At 38.7% G+C, this 25,248-nt stretch overlaps 5 protein-coding genes across 8 annotated transcripts; 4 read left to right on the forward strand and 1 right to left on the reverse strand.

Moving 5' to 3' along the window:
- The first annotated feature begins 12 nt into the window (after nt 1-12).
- On the forward strand, nt 13-5,875 carry LOC113779023 (embryogenesis-associated protein EMB8). Of its 4 annotated transcripts, none has more exons than XM_027324427.1 (8): nt 13-509; nt 625-753; nt 996-1,127; nt 2,724-2,866; nt 2,970-3,067; nt 3,152-3,246; nt 3,687-3,740; nt 5,538-5,875. In XM_027324427.1, the coding sequence occupies exons 1-8, from the start codon at nt 75-77 to the stop codon at nt 5,739-5,741; spliced, it is 1,290 nt and encodes a 429-aa protein (XP_027180228.1). In that variant the 5' UTR covers nt 13-74; the 3' UTR covers nt 5,742-5,875. The 4 variants fall into 4 exon arrangements, with proteins under 4 accessions (XP_027180228.1, XP_027180230.1, XP_027180229.1 ...); XM_027324429.1 differs by lacking the exon at nt 5,538-5,875 and adding an exon at nt 5,156-5,496; XM_027324428.1 differs by lacking the exon at nt 5,538-5,875 and adding an exon at nt 4,938-5,149.
- Nucleotides 5,876-10,684: 4,809 nt separating this feature from the next.
- LOC113779197 (methionine gamma-lyase) lies at nt 10,685-14,187 on the forward strand. Its single transcript, XM_027324701.1, has 2 exons — nt 10,685-11,768; nt 13,396-14,187. The coding sequence occupies exons 1-2, from the start codon at nt 10,973-10,975 to the stop codon at nt 13,971-13,973; spliced, it is 1,374 nt and encodes a 457-aa protein (XP_027180502.1). The 5' UTR covers nt 10,685-10,972; the 3' UTR covers nt 13,974-14,187.
- Nucleotides 14,188-16,550: 2,363 nt separating this feature from the next.
- Nucleotides 16,551-18,560, forward strand: LOC113781030 (ubiquitin-60S ribosomal protein L40). Its single transcript, XM_027326857.1, has 4 exons — nt 16,551-16,789; nt 16,960-17,062; nt 18,138-18,204; nt 18,312-18,560. Exons 1-4 carry the CDS (start codon nt 16,600-16,602, stop codon nt 18,336-18,338), a joined length of 387 nt encoding a protein of 128 aa, XP_027182658.1. The 5' UTR covers nt 16,551-16,599; the 3' UTR covers nt 18,339-18,560.
- A 450-nt stretch (nt 18,561-19,010) lies between these two features.
- LOC113779827 (mediator of RNA polymerase II transcription subunit 10b-like) lies at nt 19,011-21,653 on the forward strand. Its single transcript, XM_027325564.1, has 5 exons — nt 19,011-19,413; nt 19,528-19,608; nt 19,694-19,796; nt 20,480-20,569; nt 21,388-21,653. Exons 1-5 carry the CDS (start codon nt 19,151-19,153, stop codon nt 21,457-21,459), a joined length of 609 nt encoding a protein of 202 aa, XP_027181365.1. The 5' UTR covers nt 19,011-19,150; the 3' UTR covers nt 21,460-21,653.
- Nucleotides 21,654-22,258: 605 nt separating this feature from the next.
- LOC113781398 (homeobox-leucine zipper protein ATHB-12-like) lies at nt 22,259-23,498 on the reverse strand. Its single transcript, XM_027327323.1, has 2 exons — nt 23,074-23,498; nt 22,259-22,991 (listed from the first exon to the last, which is right to left on the reverse strand). Exons 1-2 carry the CDS (start codon nt 23,476-23,478, stop codon nt 22,686-22,688), a joined length of 711 nt encoding a protein of 236 aa, XP_027183124.1. The 5' UTR covers nt 23,479-23,498; the 3' UTR covers nt 22,259-22,685.
- Nucleotides 23,499-25,248: the final 1,750 nt, after the last annotated feature.

Here is a 25,248-nt window from a genome sequence, read left to right on the forward strand (position 1 = left end):
ATGATTCTTTTCTTCAACGTTTACGTTGGGTCCCAACCACTCGTCTCTCCGCAACCCATATCTCCAACTTCCCCATGGCGAGAGCCTATTTTTACATAGGCTCCGCCACTGCCACTTCCACCCCGCTCTCCTCCTCCCCCTTCCGCCACCGTAAACTTCCAGCTCACAACCATCGCTCTTCCCCTCCTCTCCGCTCCTCAACCAACACTACCACCCCGTTGACAATGTCCAACCAACCTACCCCTCACCCCTCCCTGGAAGTTATCGGTGGAGCTCGGGACTCATTCCTCCCAGCATTCACAAGCCTTCACACCCCTTATCATCCTTACCCTTTTATCGCTTGGAATAGACACGTGGAGACCATCTTTGCCGCGTTTTTTCGTTCGCTCCCTGATATCAAATTCCGGCGTGAGTGCCTCCGTACAAAGGACAACGGCACCGTTGCACTTGATTGGGTCTCCGGTGACCGAACTCGCTTGTCTGCCGTTGCCCCCGTCCTCATTTTGCTGGTAAGCGAGGAGTGCTTCATCCACAGTCCCCCTTTCCTGTCCTGGTTTTGGTTTACAAGTCATTGGTTTAGTTGCGAGCGTTAATTTGGTTAATTGGTGAATTGGTGGGTTGCAGCCAGGTTTGACAGGAGGGAGTCAGGACTCGTACGTGAGGCATATGTTGGTGAGAGCAAGGAGCAAAGGATGGAGGGTTGTGGTGTTCAATAGCAGAGGATGTGGTAATAGCCCTGTCACCACTCCTCAGGTACTACTACTGTTCCTCCTCGAGTATCCTACTCAAGTTGCAATCTTTTTTTTAATCACTTTTCCGTTACTTGGTGCTCATCGTTAATGTGAATCAACTTTGAACTTGATCAATTAGTCTTTTGTGCGTATAACAAAGAAGATTTAGCTACAACTATAATAGCCTTTTTTTTGGCTTGAATTGGACAAAGAGAATTTATGCTACTTTATTTTGCAAGAATCTTCGAGCTGACTTATTTGCAGTTCTATTCAGCTTCATTTCTCGGAGATATGTCAGAAGTAGTGGCACTTGTCAACAACCGGTATCCGAAAGCCAATGTCTATGCTGTTGGATGGTCTCTTGGCGCCAATATTCTTGTTCGTTATTTGGGTCAGGTATTCCAACTAACTTTTGATATCCTCTCACCCTTTCAGTTTCAAAATTTTTTGTTTCCCTGATCTAAAATAACAATGTGGCGATGCTAATATGTGTTAAAGAGCTTATTAGGCTAGTGAGGTAGATGTTATTTCAGGCAATGAGTACTTCCATCACAAGTTATAGGTTTGCAGGTGTGATTTTCTGTTTTATTTGGGAAGGGTAGGGACACAAGGACTCTCCCATCTCAAGCGCACAAACAGATTTTTTTTTAATCATAAATGACGAGGTATATGAAGTGCTTTGTATTCACTGGCAATAAATTATAAGTGACTAGTTGTTTGAGAATTTCATGCTTTAACATCTGCAACCCTTTGCAGAAGTTTGTGGGAAAATTAAAAAAAGGTAAAAAGAAAATAAAAACTTTCATGAAACAAGAATAGAAGAGATGCAAGAAAACAAAAGCTCTTTCTTTAGTTGTATATGGGAGGTTAGGAGATTAAAGAAGGTCATATTCATTTTTTTCTTAATATGACAGCTTAAGCAAAACTAAGAAAAGAAAACCTAATTAGATGGTGTTGTGTTGAACTTAAGTTTTGCTATCTTGCTGCCTTTTGGTGCACCATATTTGATAAAGTTAACTCTTTTGGTTCTTTTAAGTTCCATCAACGAAATTGAGAAGATAAAAGCTCTTGTACTTCAAGTCAACAACATTACCTTGATTATCCATGGCATATAGTTTGTCTGTGCCATTTTATGGACAAAAGAGTTGGTGATAGATGGGATAATAAGTGTTCAGGAGAAGGATGCTGAACAGCACTAGAAAGGGCAAACATGCCAAAAGTTATTCATAACTGCACGTTACACAAACCAATAAATGTATCCCAAGAGCTAGTTCTATGACACCATGAAAGGGTTGAAAAGACTTTCTTTGTGTTGGATGAGGATGTGTATATCTGTGGTTCTGTTTCCTGAAATAGAATACAAGGGGCCTGCCCATGGAGCATATGATCAGATATATCATGCCAAGTATCATTTCCTCTCGTCACTTTTGACAGTTATTCTTCATGAACGAAAAAAGTTCAACCATGATGACAAGACCAACTGGGACAAGTGCTGTTAGCAGTTTCAAGTTTTCATGTTGTAATACTGCAGATGTCATAGTAAAAATGTTATTAAATGTCTGTCCAACTAAGAGTCTGGAAGCTTTGTTTCTTCTTAACTGTGTCCATTCATTAGTAACTGATCTATTTTGTTTCTCTATCTCTGTCGAGCTGTGTTTACCTTCCTTGCAATGCAAAAGTCATGACTCTTTCTTAGCAACTAAATTTTACATCTATGCTGAAGAAAGCCACTCACCTTTTAGAAATTATTTCTACTATATCTAGATACTGAGATTATTCATACTTGAAAGGGTTGTCAGTTTATCTGCAGGAAACTTGTTTGAGGTGTAAATGCTTCATTCACATCCAACTATAACTTTTGGACATTGCATTAATACAAATGTGGGCTTCTAGCTGACTCATTTCTTTGCAAGAGGAATTGAAATTCATATTCAATAGCTTCTGGCTATCAAATTTTATAAGTCTCAGTTGTAACTTCTTCTATTGCTACAGGAATCTCGATCCTGTGTTCTTTCTGGTGCTGTATCATTATGCAATCCTTTCAACTTGGTCATTGCTGATGAAGATTTCCGTAAGGGCTTTAACATTGTTTATGACAAATCTCTAGCAAATGGTCTCTGCAAAATTTTCACCGAGTAACTCACCAATTCATTAAGTTTCCCCTATTCCTAATTATGTGTAATTTGGTTATCATGCTTTCCCACATTGGTTCAAGGGATATATCCATTGCCTTTGCAGGCATGCTCCTTTGTTTGAAGAGATGGATGGTGAATACAATATCTCAGCAGCTGCCAATGCCAAATCTGTCAGAGAATTTGATGAAGCTCTAACACGAGGTAACTAATACTTGTGCTGGAATAGATTGTTGATATGCATCGTTACTTACTGGCTGCTTCAACTTCTTTTCGTAATACCTGCAGTGTCATTTGGATTCAAGTCAGTGGATGACTATTACTCGAATTCAAGCAGTTCAGATTCCATAAAGAATGTCTGCATCCCTTTGCTCTGTATTCAGGCAAGAACATTCTGATGATATATCGTATTTTTTCAAAGAAAATCTTTTTGCTCTGTATATCCCAACAATACTGAAGAATGCATGATATGTTTTACAATCCTATCAGTTATGTAGAATAAAACTGCAGTGCAAGGAAGAATACTGTTGATATGCTTCTCTAAGTTTTTTTTGGTAGTTTTGGAACTTACCTAAGGAACTTTATGTGGCAATTCAAAAATTTCTGCTTCCTTTGTCATTTGACTATTCCCCAGTCAACCCTAGGCATCTTCTTATTTTGAAGCACTAAATTGTTGATTTATCTTTTTTTAATGATTGAGGATAAGGAGCATAATGGGTGGAAGAATGATAAAATTGTTGGGTTTTACTACTCCTGTTTGAATTATGTCAGCCAAAAGTAAAGCAGTATTACGAAAATAATTGTTTGTATATGTTGCCTACAGGCTGCAAATGATCCAATTGCTCCTTCTAGAGGAATTCCTCGTGAAGATATTAAGGTATGCACAACTTTTCATGTCTATTGTCAAATGTTGAGTAGAAGTTGGTTAATTTTTTCAATTTATCAGAGAGAGAGTCTCGTGTGCTCATCTAAAAAACAGGATTGACAGATGTTATTTTTCGGCACTTCTAGTGCTGGCAGTAGACTATTGGTGTCACATTTAGGCAACTATCAAAATGTTTGGTAACTCAATATATTGTTTATGTTAAGGACAATAATTAAAAGAGCGATGATGCAGTCAATTGGTTGTGTCATCCATGAATATGTATATGGCTGGAACTCAGGAATTGTACATATATATGGATTTTTCCTTTGACTATGTAAAAAAAATTTTCAATAAAGAAAATCCACCTATACCCTTATATGGCGCACGGTATGATGATGATTGGTCTAGCGAAGTATCTTAGACAAACTTTGCTGTTGACACTAGTGCAAAATGGAGAAAACTGAGATATTTGTTACTTGCATACTCTGTTGTACTCCTTTCGCTTTTCGTGTTCAATTTGGTCGATATGAGTTCTTGGACTAATGATGTTTTTATTTAGCTCATCTTATTGGGCTGGTCCCAATTCTGCTGCCAAATATCAGTTTACTTCCCTTTTTTCCATGAGTTTTTTTTTATTGTACCATATCCCAGGTGCTGAATCAAAACTGTCATTCTTTTACTTGGCCTACATAGACGTGTTTATGGCTCTGTTGTACTTCATTTATTTTGATGCCAGTTGAAGTTCTCCAGATAATCAGCATTTTGCACTTTTACTTTTTTTCTCAATATCGCCTTCTCAGATGGCAACAACTTGGCTGATTTCTCTTGTATTGGCCATCTGTTTTGTTTAACAAATCCTTTGTTCATACCTTCTTATTTCTCCCTCAGATCATTTTGTACAAAAGTTTAATATTAGAGTCTAGCTTGCTTATAGCTGACTAAGTACTTATTTCTGATTTCCATCAAAGAGCTCTAAATACAGCTTAGATGCACTTCTAAACCTTTTGCTTTGGCTTTTACATTATTTATATAGTAATATGTTTCTATATTGAGGTGATTGGCATTGCCCAAAAATAAAAATAATAGATGCCTTGGTTTATTTATGCGGCTGATAACCTTTCCATCTCCTAGTACTGAAATTTTGTGCTACCATCTTTAAGGGGAAAAGATGATGAAATATATCTTGAGGATGAGTATGTTTTGATGCAGGAATTCACTAATACTGATCATTGGGACAAAGGGAAAAGGTTGAAAAATCTTTACGGTTTAGTTTTAAAAACCAGCAAACTTTGGTTATTATTGAAGATAGGACCGTTTGCATCTATCTCACATACTAGTTTTCAGTGTTTTCTTGTACTTTGTGGAACCATCAAGTCCGGTGGATAAGTATGATGAGAAGTACCGAGATATTTTTATGTTATAGGGAGGGTCTTATTGACTTTTGAAACATACAAATTGGATAGCGACAAGGGTGCTGACTGTAACCCATTTGATTTGATTCCTATTCCATTTCTCACTCCCTCCTCAGGGGAGTTTGTTGTTTCTTCTCATGGAGTGCCATATGCTTTTCATGGATAATGATGCCTTTTATCATTCATTATAAGGGAAAATAATACTACTCCATGTAATGTGCTCAGACGGTGTTGTCATTTTCCAACGGATAACTTAACTTGGGAGAACCAATAAATGAAATACAGACAGGCATTTGCATTTCCTTTGGTTCTTGGTTTTTGTTATGAAAAGCATGCATGGTGTTATTAAAAATCCTATGAAAGGCATGATTGATTGACTTTGCTCTTCCTCCCAAAGGCAAACTCGAATTGCTTGTTAATAGTCACACCCAAAGGCGGTCACCTAGGATGGGTAGCTGGTGGTGAAGCTCCCAGAGGGGCGCCTTGGACTGATCCCCCGGTGATGGAATTTCTTGAACATCTGGAGCGTGTTGCTGCTTGCTCGAGCGTCGGATCGGGTGGCCTGCAAAACCTCCAACATGTCGAGGCATCCCTTTATTGATCTCTCGAGAAATTACAAAGAACGGGTACACTACCGTCCAGGACGTCAGATCGGTTTCACCCATTCATTGTATTGTGTTGGAATCGTTGATTCATTTCATTCATTATATGCATTTATGGATGTTACCTCAAAATGAAGGATGTGAAAAAATGTAATGGAGATCTCATACATATATGTAGGGATGGCAATGGGGGCACCCGCCCCGCGGGGGGCTCTCGAGGCGGGGGTTGGGGCGGGGGGCGGAGAGTATACCCCCCCCGCCACCCGCAAAAAAACAAAAAAATATATATATATATATATAAATATATATAATATGTAAGTTAATTAGTTATAAACTTATGATAATGATATTATTAGTTAGATGTATTATATAATGTATATTAGTTTGTGTAATATAATTGATATTATCAATTATATGAATAATTATGCATGTCTACTAATAGAATTTATTAATTAGTTATATTAAATTTACTAGGGAAAATGACCTGTTTCATCCTTCACATTTCGTAAAAATATTCTTTTCATCCCTCACTTTTATAATGAAGCAAATTCGTCCCTGATATTTAAAAATTAAAGCTATTACATCCCTTAACCTAATTTTCAATCTGAATCAAACCATTCAATAACCCAGTAATAAATTTCAGAAATAGAATTGATAGATCACTCGGTCAATTTCATCATATTCACATGACATTTATTAAACCAAAAAAATAAAAATTATAACATAAAAGGCCATTCTTTGTCTTGGAATAGTAGAGTTTTTTTTTTTGGTAAATCTTTTCATGCACCGATAGTATATCCGCTTGCGAATCTAGATGTGTATCATAAATATAAATTTTGGTGTTTAAATTTAAATTGAAATGATATTGCGGTATATAAAACTATCAGTGTATACAATGATGATGTAAGAAAGATTAATCTTTCTTTTTTATGTTATAATTTTTTATTTTTTATTTTTGGGTTCATTAAATTTTACATAAATATCAAGTAGAGGTAATCAAGTAATCTACCAATTACACCGCCAAAATTTGTAATCAGGTTAATTGGTGGTTTGATTTAGATTGAAATTTGGGTTCAGGGATGTAAGAACTTCAGTTTTTAAATGTGAAGGACGAAATTGCTTCGTTTTAAAAGTGAGGGACGAAAAGAATATTTTTGTAAAATGTGAAGGATGAAACCGATCATTTTCCCAATTTACTAATACATTTATACTAAATTTCTAATTACACTTAATAGAATAACATTTTTTTCTCAAAAAAAAGCACAAACACAATAAAGAATTAGTGATTGCATTTGTACTAAAAGTGAAAATTTGACTATTTTAGTTATATTTATTTCATCATATTGGATTGTATTCAAATAACTTCTGTTTGATTGTTTTTATGAGTTTCAATTGTAAAATTACAATGAATAATAATTTGGTGATGTGTTGATATTTTAGTACTTGATTATTTATTAAAATTTAATTATAATAAAATTATATAATAAAATTTTATTAACCCCGCGGGTGCCCCCGGGGAAGCGGGGCAAGGCGGGGAGCAGGGCGGGGGACGGGGGGAACTAATAGGCAACGGGGCGGCCCCGCCCCAACCCCGCCCTTTTGCCATCCCTACATATATGTATATCATTTCCGACGAGTCTATCGCTCGCTGACGTCTGACGTCTGACGTCTGACGTGTGCGCGCGCGTAATGTTGTTTTATTATTTTTTATTTTTTTATGACAACAGTCAAAACTTGATGAGTAGTACTATCTCAAAACGAAAAATTGCGATCCCATTTCCATCTGTTTTATCCGCCTCTTCACTCTTCTTCAAAATGATGATAATCTGGCACCAGTGCGTGCGTGCGTGTCTCTGACCACTCAGCAGGGCAGATTTGATAATTTTCCATCTTATCTTAATAATAATAATAATAATAATAATAATAACAACATAGGGATGGGAAATAGGTTCGAAACAGCATTAACGTTTGGAGATTCTTCATGTGGCAAAGCCTTGAAGCAATGGTGCTGTTACCGTGGCTGCCAAAACTGGAACCAGGCACATATCAGCATCACTATCCATATGATATCCATCCAGGTGGAGATTTCAAACTTGGACGATTTAATGTATGTGGCCCGATATCCCAGCTAAGTTCCCTTCCCTGGGGTTTCAGTTCATGATTTTCTTCCATCCGAAGACTAAACAACAACCATCCATCATCCATGAGCAGGGTTCCTTGCAATTTGGAGGAATGCTCGTCTCTCTCAGTTGACTTTGTGTTGTCGTTGACTCCTAATCGTTGCCGGCTCTTGCAGTACTATATACTCCTGGTACGTGTTTAAAGCATGGCAATCCAACGCATAACCCTTACCCTTATCTTAGCCAAAACTTGCGTGCGGTCGAATGTTGCAAGTTCCCAGCAGAGATGCCTTCTCCTAAGTTTTCTTGACATCAATCATTATCCTTTTTTTTTCTTTTTTTTTTTTTTTTTGGGTGTGGAAGCTGAGTCCAACCGTGAAAAGTTTTTCCGCCATTGAAAAGTCCAACCACACTGTTGGAGCAATAATAATAATTTAGATACCAAATAAGTAGCAAGCAGTAACACTACAAATTTCCTTTCAAAGGAAATGCAGAAGTGGTTAAAAGGCAATAGTCTTGGTGTTTCCCCTCCCAATTTTCTCAATCTCACATCGATTGTGAGTGGTGTGTGTGCGTAGAACTTAAGTTCCTCGGTGTGGCCTGAAAGTCAGCATGCTTTTTGGGTTTAACTGTGGGTTTGACTTAAATTCTGGATGTGTGTGTTATTTGCGGTTGGTTGAGAATAATCCTACAAATTATCCAAAGTTCTCAATACCGCCCTTTTGCTCTGCCATAAATCATCATATTACCCTATGACTTAACCTAAAACTAAAAGCAAAAGAGAAAAGCAAAAAACAGAAGCGGAAATACGGCGGGTAGCGGATAAAAACTAAAAAGGGGTAGCAAAGCAATCAATAATAATAAGAGCGAGCCTAATATTCATTCATGTCGTTATCCATATGAAGCAGTGCAGGTTTTCTTCGAGTCTCAGATAATCAATCACGTGGAAAACAAATCCTACAAACCTAACCTAACAAACATAACATGTGACCTAAAAATGTTTCTTTATCTGAAGAAATCATTTCTAAAGGAATGCCATTGAAGATGAGGATGGGACCGACAAGCTCCGTTCCAAATTCTGTGAGTAGGAAGAAACACAAAACACGCACGATGGCGTCTGGATTCATGTGGTGGGACAAGCACCATGCGTTCATCTGAACAAATTTACTGTACTACCCTTCTGGCGTACTACACGCACACGCACGCCATCTCTCTCTCTCTCTCTAAAGGCTTAGGCATATAATAAGGGGACTCCTATATCGTATGGCATGATGTGACTGTGAATCATCTCAGAACCACATCCGCATCATCCTAAACAGTACACCAAGATGATCATGTTCTTTTTTTTTTTTTATTAACAAATTTTATTTCATAGTAGTATAAGTCGTTGGCCCTTTCTAAATACAAAAAATAGAAAAGGCGTCTGATACCGTAGTAGCAGTATTAAGTTTTTTTTTTTTCTTCTAATCTTTAATAAAAATTTCAATGTTGTAAGAAATACTGTCCCTGCTATAGTTCTGTCCTGATCCTGATAGCGAGCTTCAGATCTCCGCATGCAAAACGAGAAATGTATGTCTTGAAGGGGCAATGATGCAAAATCGGTCGCTCCTGTTTCTGATTTAACAAATGTGATTTCTTATAATTTCCATAAAAGTCGATATTTTTTTTTCTTTTGAAGGAAGCTTAATGAAAGGAAAGTATGACGACAACATAAGCCGATTGTATGACCATAAAGCATTAAACTTTTAGATCATGCAATGCAATGAAGATAATTGCCTAATGCTAAATGGGAGACTACTGAATATCCCAAGAAGGAAATGTTCCGTTTATGAGATTGGCATTAAATAGGTGAATGAGATCCTTGTTAATTAATTTGGTCGCAACAATTTTCTTTTGGGTTCTGTTTGTAAGCGCGTGGTAGTACCTAGATTCGGCTTTATTGCATGTTTCAGCAGAAAATACGCATATATGTATGTGGCCAGAAATCTGATTTCTGGCGAAAATGGTTAAGAATCATAAATGTAATGGATTACGTTTTGATGCATCTGTCACTCAGAGGACTAAGCCGAGATTTAGCTGTTTAATATATAAAAGCAACAGCATTTTACAATTTTTAGAATAAGGAAAAATATTTAGTGAGATTGCATCCCATCCCTTTGACCCACGCACAAATGCTGGAAAGGTCCCAAATGGGAAATACTACTGACATTTAATTCTTCAACTTGGACTCCCGAAATACTTGGATTGCAGGTGTACGTAGCTGTGCAAAAAGTTCTCTCCGTTTTTCTTCTTTCTTAATTAATAAAAAACTAACAAGTAATTTCCTGAAGTAGGAAGATTATTAGCTTTTTTCTTGGCTACCGAACGTAAACAAGCAAGCAGCATTGAAACCTGAAAGTGAGGAAGCGCAGGACGTCACGTACGTTGGAAGATGTGAAAAAAAAATTTGGTGGATTACTGGATTTGTGGGACTAATTAAACAGCCCTTGAAATGTAGTAAGAGATTTTCTTTTAACTTTTTTTTCGGTGAGAACGAAGAATTACAAGTTTTTAGCAGCTAATTTAACTAATACGACTTTGTTCCTCTTCAACAAGCCACCAAAATTGATGGAGTGAGAGATCTAGGATCAAATCCTGCCGTCGGTCACAAAACAAAACGTGGCAAGCCAAAAAAAAGACTTTGTTCCTCTTCAAGTCAAATAAAAAAAAAAAAAAAAAAAAAGCTTAGCAGACTTGAAATATACGACCAGATTCACCGAACCAGTCCTGCTATGGTAATTAAAATTAGTACATATTTTCCAACTCAAAGGAGGCAAGACTCCTCAGTGGCAAGTTAAGCCTTTTTTGGAGTAGTACTATTTTCTTATATCTGGTTCAGCCTTCCTCCTCTCTAGTCTCTCTGTACATCATCTATAAATTAACAACGCAGCAGCTGAGTCGAAAATTCGTCCTCGCCTCTTCCTTCTCAAATTCCTCTTCCAAATTTATCCTCTACTTTTCCCCTTCGCTCTCAATTGGTACCAATTACTAATATTCATTCAATTAGTAAAATTTGAACCCAAAAAAAAAGAAAAAAGGAACTTGTTGTGCAATCACTCGCCTCGCGACAAATGGCCGAAACTGGGATCAATCGCAGCAACGTAGTCACGCCAACCAGAAAAAGGTCCGGCTCCGACGAGAATTGGGACCGCGATGACTTGGTTGTGGCCAAGAAACAAATGAAGCCCCTCACCCTCTGGCCCGATCAGATTCAGGACCCTGCCTCCGCTCTGGCCAATGCCCGTCACGAGTTCGGCGAGCATGGCGGCGTTAACATGTCCATCGAGGCCTCCGCCACCTTCACCGTCATGGAGCCCGAGACCATGCGCCGGATGTTTTCCGGCGAGCTCGGCCCCGACCGTGACTTCTTCATCTACAGCCGCCACTTCAACCCGACGGTGCTCAACCTGAGCCGCCAGATGGCCGCCCTGGAGGGAACGGAGGCAGCCTACTGCACGGCGTCGGGGATGTCGGCCATCTCGTCCGTGCTGCTGCAACTGTGCAGCTCCGGGGGGCACGTGGTGGCCTCCAGGACCCTCTACGGGGGCACCTACGCCCTCCTGTCCCATTTCATGCCGAGGGCGTGCAACATCACGACGTCGTTCGTGGACATCAGGGACCACCTGGCGGTGAAGGAAGCCATTGTGGAGGGGAGGACCAAGGTGCTGTACTTTGAGTCGATCTCGAACCCCGCGCTGAAGGTGGCGAACGTGCCGGAGCTGTGCCGGATAGCGCATGACAAGGGGGTGACGGTCGTGGTGGACAACACTTTCGCACCCATGGTAATGTCGCCCGGGAGGTTGGGTGCTGATGTGGTGGTTCACAGTATCTCCAAGTTCATAAGTGGCGGCGCCGACATCATTGCAGGTACATCACTATGCTTTTGTTGTTTCTTTTCTTGTGAATCATCCTCGTCTTCCCTCTTACTGATAGCACCGTTTTGTAACCAACCAACCTAGTAGTAGTACGGCTGTCCGTCTGGGAATCTTCGGCGGTGTTGTGTTCCAGGCTTCTTCTAGCCCTCTAGCCGTCTTCTAGCCTTCTAGTTCTATTTTGGGTAAAACTTGAAAGGGCTGCTGCTGTTAAAGTGTTTAACGCCACAGTCTAATTTTTAATTTCAGAGTCATTTTTGCACAAAAGCAACTTTTGGTCTCAGCCGCCAGGATGGGGGCTTTTAAGTTCCACTGATTTTTTTATTTTTTATTTTTTAACTTTAAAAAAGAAGAAGAAGAAGATAAGAACAGATTTCTCCGATTCCCCACCGCGGGAATCCTCTGTTAGTAATTCGATGTCTGCACATTAGCCAATTATTCATGACGTCAAAGTGCTTCAATAATATATCAAGAGGCGAGATTCTTTGGGGTCAAAGATTGGTTTGATTATGGAACCTAGCGGATAAGATGTTTGTCGAATCCACACGAGTTGGGCTCAGTACGAGAATGAGACAATAGATGGTCCATTCCATTCCTGAATGTGGGGGCTGGGGTCTTGTCACACGCAGTGCGGAGCTAGGACCCCATATTAGGCGGGGGGGGGGGGCAAATTTCAATACAATAACACTTTTTTAAAAAATAAAAAATTAAAATTATTACCATTATACACAGATTAAAATTAAAACATACGAGTTTTCATTTTTTTAAAACGTTGCAATTCAGTTTATTATCAATTTTGTTAAATACTACATCTTTTTCAATATAATTAAATGAATCTCTTGATTTTTTTTAACAATAATTTGTGAATCACCATCAACTTGATTTTCTTTTAAATAATTTATTTTAGTTCTTCTTCTTTCTTTTTAGTACCACTTCAAGTTACCACCAGCAAGTATTTGACAAAAAAAAAAGTTACCGCCAGCAAGCTTCTGAGTTGGTTTGGTTTCTTTTATGGCAACGTGTGATGTGGCATCAAAATATCACACACTGTAGCTGTAGAGCGACCGGCGGCGGCAACAACTGTAGCTGTAGAACGCCTTTAATTTCATTGCCTTTTGAGGCAGCGGCAACAACAATCAATAAGAATAATAATAGTAGTAGTAACAAACAAAGACGTCAAGTGTAATGTTCTTCAAGTTTATCTCATCCACACGTACCCTCCATGGTACATCAGACCTCTCTTAAATGCTTTGCGGCTTTTAATTAGGGTGCCCGTTCAAGATCAGAGCTTTATCTTTTTCACCATGGGCGGGCGGCATGCAGGATTTTATTCAACAAAACTCTGGATTCTGGTGTAGAATCGATTCCACTTTTGGACTGCTCAGCTTGTCAAAAAGCCTCTTCTCCTGCAGTGAACCCGACTTAATTTGGCAAACATACTGAAAATAATAAGTAATAATACTAATAATAAACACTGCGTGTATAGATATAGATATAAATATAGAATTTTGCTCCTCCGGTGTCTTGCTATGATCGTGACTTATTATTATGTTCGTGTGGGTTTTCCTAAGTAAGCTCCATTATGATTTAAGGATGGCAAATGTCGGGGTTACAATTTGCAGGTGCTGTGTGCGGTCCAGCGAGCCTGGTGAACTCCATGATGGATCTGCAACAAGGTGCTCTGATGCTGCTTGGTCCAACAATGAATCCCAAGGTGGCTTTTGAACTTTCAGAGAGGCTTCCCCACCTCGGCTTGAGGATCAAGGAGCACTGCCACCGGGCTCTGACCTACGCTACCCGCATGAAGAAACTGGGCTTCAAAGTCATCTACCCCGGACTCGATGATCATCCTGATCATTCCACCTTGAAATCTTTGGCCAACAAGGACTACGGCTTCGGGGGCATCCTCTGCGTGGACATGGAAACTGAGGAGAGGGCTAACCGTTTCATGAATCTTCTGCAGAACTACACTCAGTTTGGGTTCATGGCTGTCAGTTTGGGCTACTATGAGACCTTAATGTCCATCTCCGGAAGCAGCACCAGCAGCGAGATGAACGCCCAAGAGAAGGCGTTGGCCGGCATTTCGCCCGGATTGGTTAGGATGTCGATTGGCTATAGTGGAACGCTGGAGCAGAAATGGAGCCAGCTTGAGAAGGCCCTTTCCAGAATGCAAGACACCAATTTGTTCCAAAAGCATTAAAAAAAACAAGAAGAAGACCACGCATATCTTCTGTCTCGCTACTACTACTACTTTTTTAGTGGTTGCTGGTGTTTTTAATGTAAAACCGTGAACGTTCACATACAAGTACATTATGTTGCTGCTTCCTTTTTGGGTAATACAATCGTGTCTATGACCTCTACTCTGCTGGACCCCACTTAGTTTTGGTAATTCTTAACCTTGTGTATTTTCTCAAGCCCTCAATTTTTTCGATTTTTGCACATTGAAGGTTATTATATGTTTCTATTCTTTAACATTTCGACTAATGTTTTCTCCTACAACCAAAAGAAGAATGCCAACAATAATAACAAACGAATGTCGACTACTGTCCTGCCCTTTTGAGGCCACATTGGATTCTCATTAAACCCCCTATAGTTTAAACATCCATACATAACTCTCTCATAATTTGGATTAAATTGTCACAACTAATTTTTTAATTAAAATTAGCGGTCAATAGTAAAAAATCAAAGTTGAACTAATAAATTGATAAATCACTCTTTCACTCCTTTTTTCCTTTTATCTCTCTCTTTTTTAAAGATGATTTTTGAAAACCTACCTATACCTTGGCCTACATAATATTAATTTTCTCCAAATACAAATGAGATGGAAGGAAAATAAAAATAAATGAATAAGAAACAAAACAGATGGAAAGAAAAATATAGAACAAATAACTAAGGAACAAAAAGTACCAAATATTTTTTGACTACAAATATCATTATAGGTTTTTAAACTAAATCTTTAATGATATTTTCTATTGCTTATTTGTCTATTTTTTATTTCAATTCTTGTTTTTATGTTTGGAGGAAAAAAGTAATGAAAGGGTATATTTATAAATTTATAAATTTAATTTTGACTTTTTACTATTAATCGCTAATTTTAATGAAAAAACTATCATTAACACATTAATCCAAATCATATGGGAGTTATATATGGGTTTTAAAATCATAAAGCAGTTGTGTAATAAAACACCAAACCACTAGAGGGTAAAAGGTAATTTACCCTTAAATACATTACTTGAGCACTATTGAAATTTAAAATTTCTTACCGCAAAGCAAGAAGTCTTCAAATCTTCAAATTTCTTATCCCATTCGATAGGAGTAATACAAAAACCTACTACGAACCATGCGATCGAATGGAGCTTTGGACCAATAACTGACTCTCTAAACTCTCGAACGAGGATTCACCAAATTTCGAGGGGGTCATGCCAAATACGAGTCTATCTTATGGTCCTCTATTTAGTGTTAATTTCATTTTATCCCCTCAAACTATACACGAATTCTCATTTCAATTTTTGAACTTCAAAATGAGACACTTAAGTCCCTAAACTACTAAATGTGTTACAATTAAGTAACATCAGTGATGGAATAAAAAACTTGATGGTTGTGTAAGTGTTAATTTCATCTTTTGTAAGTGTTATAAACCAAAAAATAGGACATAAAAATAATTTCATCCTTGTCTGTTCTTTTTTGTCTTTTCCTTCTTCATCCTTCCTTTTCTGGCCAATATCAAGAAAAAGGGTGGAGTTCAGTAATTCAGTGAAAGGAATCCAACCAAGTGATGCAGTAGACAACCTCCTTTCCCTTCCCCCAATAATTGTCATTGGCTCTCAAGTTTTTTCTTCCCTAAGTAGCATCATCACCAATAGCAATAGCTTCTTCATCGAATCCAAAGTGTTGCCGAAGTTTGACCCGACCCAAGTGGTGGAAGTGTTTGTTCGGATTATTGGCGGCGAAGTTAAAGTAGCGAGTTCACTCGCTTCCAAAATCGGCTCGCTCAGTTTCTTCCCAAAGAAAAGAAACTTCAAGGGAGGTGTTGGGAAGGGAGATGTTAGGGAGTGATAGTGGTGGAAGATGGGGTGGTAGAGGAGGGGATGCGACTAGGGAGGATGGGAAAGAAGAAGAATATGGGAAAAAATAAAGGAAAATGGAAGGATGAAGAAGAAGGAATTAAAAAGAAAGGTAAAATTATCTTATGTCCCTATTCTTTTGGTTTATAATAGTTACATAATGACACTAATTGAGCGTGCTCTCCACACTTCTAATACATCATTAATTTTTTGAATTTTGTCACTGATTTTACTTAATCGAAACACATTTTGTAATTTAGAGATTTAAGTGTTTTATTCTAAAGTTCAGAAACTGAAGTGGGACTCCGTATATAGTTTGAGGGGACAAAATGGAATTAACACCTCTATTTAACCTAAAAAAAGGAAAGAAAAGGCAAGTGAAATTTGCACGTCAATCTAATTTTTTTATTACATGAAGGTAGGAGCAGAGTATCAAAGAATTAATTTGCAATGCAAATATTATTTGTCAAAAAATAAATAAATGAGCCACAGAATTTTGATAGCATTTCTTCAAACATGAGCCATAGAATTTTGGACAGGGGTAAAAGTGGAAACAGAGAGCTGGAGTGAGATATGAGTACATCTTGATGGGCTATAGACATCTTGATGGGCTAATGGGCTGTGTAAAGCATACTCCTAGAAATTAGTAGCAGTGCGCTAGAAGTACCTGTTGATTTGGGCTTGACATCTCGAAAGTAACCCTAGCTATAAAAGGTGGGGGAGGAAGAGGGAGAGAGCAAAGGAGGAAGACAGCGGAGGAAGATGCAGATATTCGTGAAGACCCTAACAGGGAAAACCATAACTCTAGAGGTTGAGTCGAGTGATACCATCGACAATGTGAAGGCCAAAATCCAAGACAAGGAAGGAATCCCCCCCGACCAGCAGAGGTTGATCTTTGCTGGAAAGCAGTTGGAGGACGGCCGCACTCTTGCCGATTACAATATCCAGAAAGGTTCCTCCTCCTCCTCTTATTTTACTTTTCATCTTTATTATTACTTTTTTTTCCTTTCTAAGTCCTGAACTGATGGTGTTCTACCTAAATAAGTGATTTTACTACTTAAAAAGAAAAGAAAAGAAAAAGAGTGTGTGTGATTTGGAATTTTATTTTTGTCATTTTGGCAGAATCAACGCTGCATCTGGTGCTGAGGCTTCGTGGTGGAATCATTGAACCGTCTTTGATGGCTTTGGCTAGGAAGTACAATCAGGACAAGATGATTTGCCGCAAGTAAATTTTCTTTTCGCATTTACAGTTTTCTTTTTGCATTATCAAGTTCGGTGTAGATATCTCAATTTTGGATATTTCTGTTATGCACCGCACAACTAAGTGATGGAATATTGCTTAACTGTGTTTTTATTAGCTTGTGCTTGTGTAATCATTCATTAAAATTGGGAAACTAATTTTTGTTGAATTGCCCTAATATTTGTTTAGATCAGTTTGATCGTTTTGCCTCTGTGGATAAAGCATTTCATTTTCGTGTTCCTTTTCCCTCTGGTAGCTAGAACTGCCAAGCTCAGAAGCTTTTGTTAATCTTATTTGAGGGCTCAGGCTGTTGGAAATACCTTCCTTCTCATCTAGTCTATCTTGTCACAATATCATGCTTTTAAACTACACATGCTCTGAATTGCACCTAATTAGTTAAACTGCCCCTACTGTGTCGGAGAATGGCCCAAATAACCGTTTGCTTTAAGCTTGGACTCAAATGTTGATCATGCTAGGATGCTTGGTAAATTTTGCCAAAGGGTGAGAATTTGACAGTCATCTTTTTTTTTTTGAGATCTCGAGTAGCAAGTGCTGAGCAATTTTTTCCCAATGTAATGTCAATGAGGCATAGGTGAGAAGATCAGTTTGATGTGTGGGTGCTTGTGTTTTCGGAGTTTATTTCTACTGGAGAAGAATGCAGGATGGTCTTATCATAATGTGGACTACTAATTCATTACAAGTTCACATAGTTGTTTATTTTGCCTTTGTTCTGTCTTTTCTCATCGGGTTTTTATTTGATCCGGAAAAAGATTTTAAGTGTTTGTTTCTTATTTTTCCTTCATCAAGATTACTTTGGAGCATATACAGAAGTGTATTTAATCGTCATGAGCATATTTATTGTCATGACCTGAGGCAATAGGAGCTTGCCTGAGTCTTGAAGTACCCGCTTCAGGCATGTAGTTGAGAATTGAACTTAAGATGGCGATCTATTTGATATCTCTGTATGTTTCACTGATCTGAGTTGTGTGTCTGCGATCCCGTGCGTTCCCAACAAACCTTTAGTGGAGCAGTGACATTATTGATCGGAATTCTTCTCTAGGTGTTATGCACGGCTGCATCCTCGTGCTGTGAACTGTAGGAAGAAGAAGTGCGGGCACAGCAACCAGGTCAGTGTATCATACGACACGTGTGCTAACATGACGATTTTCCTAGAATCATTTATCTTGCTTACTATTGCAAACACGCTGATTCTGTTTCTTTAAATTTGTTGCAGTTGAGGCCAAAGAAGAAGATCAAGTAGAGGGATATATATACCTATGAATGTCCATCAAGCATGTTTCTATGAAGGCTCTCAGAGCTCAAGAAGTTTTTGAATGTTCTGTTCAATTTTTTTTTTTTTAAATGTTGTGACAATTGTTGTGAACACCTTCATTCATACTTGGAGATTGTTGCGACTCAAATTATCGCTTGGTGGATGAATTTTATTTTAATGGTTTAAGGATTTTTACCATTTCAGTCTGAAGTTTGTGCCTGCGTTTCATTTAAACCTATTAACTATTTACCGTTTTCACAAAACTCTCTTTCCTGAGAGAGAATTGATTGAATTACCTAAAACTTGGACGTGCTTTTTCCCAAGGAGAAAAGTAGCCATATTGCATGGAAACTAGTAGGAATGGTTTGTCAGTGCGGAACACATTCGAATGAGAGAGCAAAATATGGCAAAGTAGCAAATATTAATTGAGAGTTTTAAGTACTACTTAATTGATTATCAACAAACGAAAGAAGGATCCCAATTCGCTCTGAGTCGTGGAGTTGAGGGTATGTCAAAATTGAATAATGGAATAGCAGATGCTCATTGGATCCAAATCCAATGATGAGTTACTGCTGCTACTCATAGCAGAATCGCAACTCTGCCATATAGACAAAAGAAATGAGACGGAGGAGGCGGAGGCATTACGTAAACCGTAAACAAAGGACTAAAAACAAGGCATCGCATCCCTTTTGGGCATTTGGCTGAGAAAAGTCGTACTAGTATTATTACTAATACTACTAGAAGGACCTCAACGTTATTTTATTTCTCCTCCGGGAATCGATCGGGTGAGAAGAAGGAAGATGGAGTCATCGCAGAACACAGTCGTGGGAACCCCCCCAGTTAGCGGCGGAGGCAACGGCATGACAATCTCTCAGTCCAACGACGCCTCACCGGTGGAATCCACCGCCATGAATGCCTCCACCCCTAACCCCATCGACGACCCTAAGCACAACCTTACCCAAGTCATCAACTCTGTTCAGAAAACCCTAGGAATTCTCCACCAGCTCTACCTCACTGTCTCCTCCTTCAACGTCGCCTCCCAGCTCCCCCTCCTCCAACGCCTGTACCGTCCTCTTTCCTCCTCCTTCATTATTCCTCAGCGTCTATCAATTTTCAATTGCTTTTGACTCTGCACTCCAAATTCTTTTCTTAGCTTTTTTTTTCCCCTCCCGCACAGAAATAATCTGGTTTTGGAGCTGGATAATATGTCGAAATTAGCTGAGAAGTGCAACATTCAGGTCCCTATGGAGGTTCTCAAGTAACTGCTTTCTCTCTTTTTCCTTCCCCTTTCAATTTATGTTCTATCAAATCCCAATCTTGGAATCATTGGTTGGAGTATGCAGCTTGATTGATGATGGGAAGAATCCGGATGAGTTCACCAAGGATGTTATCAATAATTGCATTGCTAAGAATCAGATAACCAAAGGCAAAACTGACGCCTTCAAGGTTTCTTTTCTCTTTAATCCCCCTAACCTACTATTTTATTTCAAGTTTTTCTTGGTCTTAGTTTGATTTTATTGTTTGTTCTACATTTCCTTTTATTGTGTGGAGAGTTCCATTTCGAGGCCTGCCAAGTTTCCATTTTTAAAGCTTCTTTTCTTGATAACATAGCCCCCCCACCCTCCGCTCCCCTCCCCTCCCCCCAAAAAAAAAACAAAAACAAAAAATTACCTGTAACTATGGCTGCCTGCTCACGAATTAGCTATCAGCTTCTCAGATGAAGAAGGCACCTATTGAACCAAAAAAACGAAAAAAAAAAAAAAGAAGAAAAAGGCACCTATTGAATTTCGCATTTCAATTACTGCAGTGCTTATAGCTTATTCCTGTTGACTAGAAGTATTTGTTGATGTGATGAGAAGCTTTTTTTAGTGCACGATCATTTGATAACATTCCGTTGGAATCATCTTTGGGTGAGATTCTATTGCACAGTAAGTTTCTACTGTAATCTGGATAAAATTTTCAATTATCAAAACTGGTTTTAGCAATCAAACGAGGATATGAGATTTCTCTTGATCATGTACCAGAAGACATTTGCTGCTTTTCCCTCATGATGCTTCACTCGTGTTCTCTTACTCTTTATCTGATTTTAGCACTAATAAGAATAATGTTTTACCTGTTTTTGGATTCAGGGTCTGCGTAGGCATCTTCTAGAAGAACTTGAACAGGCATTCCCTGACGAGGTGGAAGCTTACAGGGACGTACGTGCAGGCTCTGCAGCTGTGAGTTATTATCTAAGTCTCGCCTTTGCTAGTATTCTTCAGACATGTCCAAAGATGGCTGTGAAAATAGTTTTGGTCAGCTTTATATGTGTTTGTGGTATATGTTGGAAGCATGCGCCCCTGAATTTTGTAGTTGTGTGCTGCATCACTGCCAAAGTTTTGTGAAGTTATTGCCATGCTGCCTATGATATTAAGGGACCACTAATTCTTTTAAGTTTAATTAATTGTTGTTACATAGACTATGCAAGATTACTATTAGTGTGAATTTTGTTCAAGCCATTTCCAGTTGCAGCTGTGAATAATGGTATTTACACGACGAGCTTAAGTGTTTGGATCTCTTTGGAACTCTAGCTGGGGATATTGTTTTTATCAGTTTTCATGTTTTCAACAAAAGACTCAGCCCGGGGGAGTGGGAGTGCAAGATGCCATGGAAGAGATGTTGATATGTTGATGGAGTGAATGTTGATTTTGTTACTGCAACTATTTGCAGAGACCTCTGGTGGACATAACCAGACAGTGACCATATACTTTGGATGTTGATAGGTGGAGATACTGTCCGTGTCTATGTTTCTAGAAATGTATTATATCTGAAAGACAGTGTTAATGATATAAGCAAATAGAGTGATATTAGCTCTTCACAGGTATCTCTAAGTCCAGTTGTCGTATTTGTCTATGTTAAGCTATTCTCTTTCTTGAACTGTTTGGCTTTTCTGAATTCTAGCCGTGCCTGACTTTTTTTTTTCTTTGCTTTTATTTTTATTTTTATTTTTAATTTCAATTGCTTTAGCTGGTTACTAACCTGTTTAAATGAAATGTAGGAACTGAAACGATTTGCGCAAGCACAAAGTATGCTACCAAATGGAGATGTCAAGGTGAAGAGTGAGATTTAGGAGTGATGACAGGTTAATTGGTATAAATTTGATTAGTATTTATAATATGTACCTGTTTCTGAATACAAAAATTTGTCATGGCAAAATCTCTGTGTTGAATACTTGGATCCCTGAAGAATACCATATAAAAATGCTGCTATGCCAGAGCTACTTTGAAATGCTGCTGACTTTAATTTTAAGGGTTTTGTTTGTCAGCCATGGGTATCACAGAATTAATGCGCATATCTTTAATTTAGTACACACCAACGGGAATAATCTTTGTAAGTGAAACTCATCAATTGCAATTCCTCTACGTCTAGCTCTCTCGGTGGCAAAATGGTTCCCTACTTTTGATACTGCACGGGTAGAGAATTTAGAGAAGCACAAATTCGAAAAGAGACTTAAGTTTATATGATTACCATGAAATTATGTATGTTATCCAACTAAATAATTATGTATTGATAAGTAAGGCTTTGAACAACCATCTTCAATTGGTGTTGCTATCTGTTTATTTGCTTTTCCTGTCCTCCAGGCTTTCTTGTTACGGGTCACTGATCTGTGTTCTGGCATATGTATGTTGGGTATTAATTGCTGGACCTTGAATAATCACATGCTGGTGAAATTAACGTGGCAACAAGGCCATAGGAGGTGTCAAAACTTATTTTTCCTAAAATGGTTTCTCTTCCAAACAAAACTTTTTGAGTGAACTTTTAGTTTTTTGGGGTCGTGTGTTTCTTCTGAATGAAAAAGATACGAAATGCAACCAATTAATTGATCATAACGTGAATGGAAAGGAAGAAGAAGATGACGTGTGACCATCTACTGGGGAAGTATCTTCTAGGATTCAAAAATTTTCCCCGCCTCAAAACCAAACAAAACATTACGATGCAGGATTTGTGTCTCGTATCATATTATTGGCTATCGGGTGGACTATAAATACATCTACAATGCGCTTAGAAAATTGGATCTGCATGGCAACTAGGAAATTAAGCTCTAAGGAGAATGCAGTGCATAAAATCTACTGGGATCAGCCGCATGATCAGGGTATGACAAGAATCTTCTGCCTACGAACGTCTGTTGAGGGGAAGGTGTAGTTGTCCTCAGGAGCATCAGTGGCATCCAGCTTACACCTGACTCCTCCGAGTGTGTCAGGGAATAGAAGAGCCATCCAAATTGTCATGCCAAAGACCAGAACGCCTGAATGTACGGTGGATGCTTGCATTCGTTGCCATTTTCCTGGACAAAGTTCACAACTCCCACAACTGTGAGTTGCAACTTGAATTATCTATAAGATCATTGGCCTCGAAGCTGCATCCATCCTCTGTTGACGTTAAGGAACCATCAGCTAACTGTGCCATGTAAAGAGAATTAGTTGCTTCTACCAGGTAATCTGTACTCCTGGTAAAGTTTTCATCACAGATTGCACTGCGCTGTTCGTGGCTGCTGCTCGCCTTTAGTAGAAACTCTGTTGTTTGATCAGCTTCCAGCTCGATGTCCTCTCTCCCGTATTCTTCTTTGCCGCTTCTTATAGTAAGTTGCCTGAGTTTCTGTACCTGTTGATCAAGGAAATCTCCTTTACATGTTCGCTGCTGAATGAGTAAGAACACATAAAAAGTTTATGGATGATATCCATACCTCAACGTGTAGGGATTCACTCTCTTTCTTCAGGGACTCAAACTTAGAGGCCAGGTCGTCATAACTAGCCTTTAGGACGCTGTAGTCTTGCTCAATTTGCTTTGACTTTGATCGAGCTCTCTTGTTCTGGAACCATATAGCAACCTGGCGAGGCTGGAGGCCAAGCTTGTTAGCTAACTGTTGCTTTACCCGTAACTCCGGCCTCGACTCTGCCTCAAACATACTCTCCAAGTACCTGATCTGATCATCGTTAAATCTCCTTTTGCTAATGGTCTTGCTGGTAGTAGAAGAACCGGACATGCTGTGCAGCTCTAGCTCTACTACTTCATCTGCAGGGACGTGTTGTGCAGTCCAAGATGATGACGGTATTGGACATGCAGGTGGTGCCGTTCCTCTTTGAAACATTTTTTTCCTACTTAACCAGCGATCTTGGCTTCAGCTAGAGGATGGGGGAGGAGCATGGCTGATTAATACTAGTACTAGTAGAAGAAAGAAACAAAGGCATTGGTGGGGGGTCCAAAATGGTTCAGAGAGTGGGGGTGGACGAGTGTACCTCATTGTTTCGTGGGCCTCCGACAGGCAAAGAAAGTGATAAGAATGGCATTAGCTGTCCAGCTGGGCCTTCATACTTGTCAGTTGCTACTTCAATCCCGAATTTCTTGCCAGTCCTTTTTATTTATTTGTCTAATTTTTTCTGGGCTATACTTAGTGTACAACTTGGCACCCGAGGATACGGCCACGAGAACAGAAATTAAAATTTAAAAAACAAAGGGCGAGAGAGCTGCTTGTGTGGAACCGTCATCCTAAAACGTGAGAATAGAAGCACTAATCATTGGTTAACTATTTTGATAGTGATAGCTACAGTTGGTTTCCGGGTAGTATATTATTATATATATATACTAACCGTTGATCAATACTTTTTTTTTTTTTTTGGAGAATTTTTTTACTACCTGCATATTCTTCCATCTGCTTTGTTTTTTTGTTTTTAAGTCACTCCGTGCGTGATATTTATTCATACTTTTTTTCAAAAAAAAAAAAAAAAATCTTGGTTCCTTTTTGCTTTTGGGCTCTTTTGTCAGTAGTATTTTAAAATGAAGTGTGCTGGTGGAGGCCGAAGGGAAGAAGGAAGGAATCATGTTATGTAAGACGGTGATGATGTTCGCTTGTGGCTTTCATGATTCAAGTGTTCCTCCCTCTGATCTCATTAATCAGCCAATTTTTTCTTACATACACGAATAAGATTTATAATTTTTTAAACAAATATTAAGAACAGAAAAACAATAATAAATATTATTAATACTCCATATTAAGATTCAGACATACAACAAAATAAATAATGTGCTGCGGAAAAGAAGTGGAGGGTAGGCGTCAACTTCAAGTGGTTTGACGGGAGTCGCTGTCGTCCGACCAAAGCTTGCCACGTCTAAAAGAAGCGCCAGAGATGATGATGATGATGATGCACTAATGGTATAAGAGAAGCTATCTTGCAGTGAGGCGTACAGTAGTCTTTGATTTCGTACTTAAACGTATGATTATAATAATGATTCTTTGGCTGTGGGGAAAGCCAACGATGTGTTGCCTCGTGGCTCCAGTGTGCTCTTTTGTTTAAGTAAACACGTAATTCTACGTGGTCTTGTCCTTCTGGAATTTTTCAGTTTTTGTTGCCAGATGGCTTCTGGTTTTAGGCGGCTACGTCAAAGAGGAGTTGAAAAAAACAAAAAAAATTTTTTTTTTTTTTGGGTGGTTTTTCTTTGCTCTCTTTTGAAAAGTGAGTACTTTTTATGTACAGAAGAAAGAAAGAGAAATAGGAATGCAATAAGAGAGACTCTCTGTTGCGGTTGAAATAAATTATTGTGAACTGCAAAGGTAAAAAGGCCATAGTCATCAGATCAGTATCATCACAACCGCCGTACAACTTTTAGTTCTTCCCATCATATCATAAATAAATAATAATAATAAAAACACACACACACACACACACACACACACACACACCAAAGGGATGGACTATTGACAAAACCAAAGGGATGGACGCATTTGAAGTTCCTCAGCTTCCAACTCTGTATACTTCCCCAGCTTCTTCTAAGTTATAGAAGTAGAGTATTAGAAATTGAACTTTGTCCTAATGTACATGCTGGACTAGGACCGCCTACAATAAATCCAATTGAAACCCTA

The sequence above is a fragment of the Coffea eugenioides genome, chromosome 8 (genome assembly GCF_003713205.1).
Source record: "Coffea eugenioides isolate CCC68of chromosome 8, Ceug_1.0, whole genome shotgun sequence".
Lineage (NCBI taxonomy): Eukaryota > Viridiplantae > Streptophyta > Magnoliopsida > Gentianales > Rubiaceae > Coffea > Coffea eugenioides.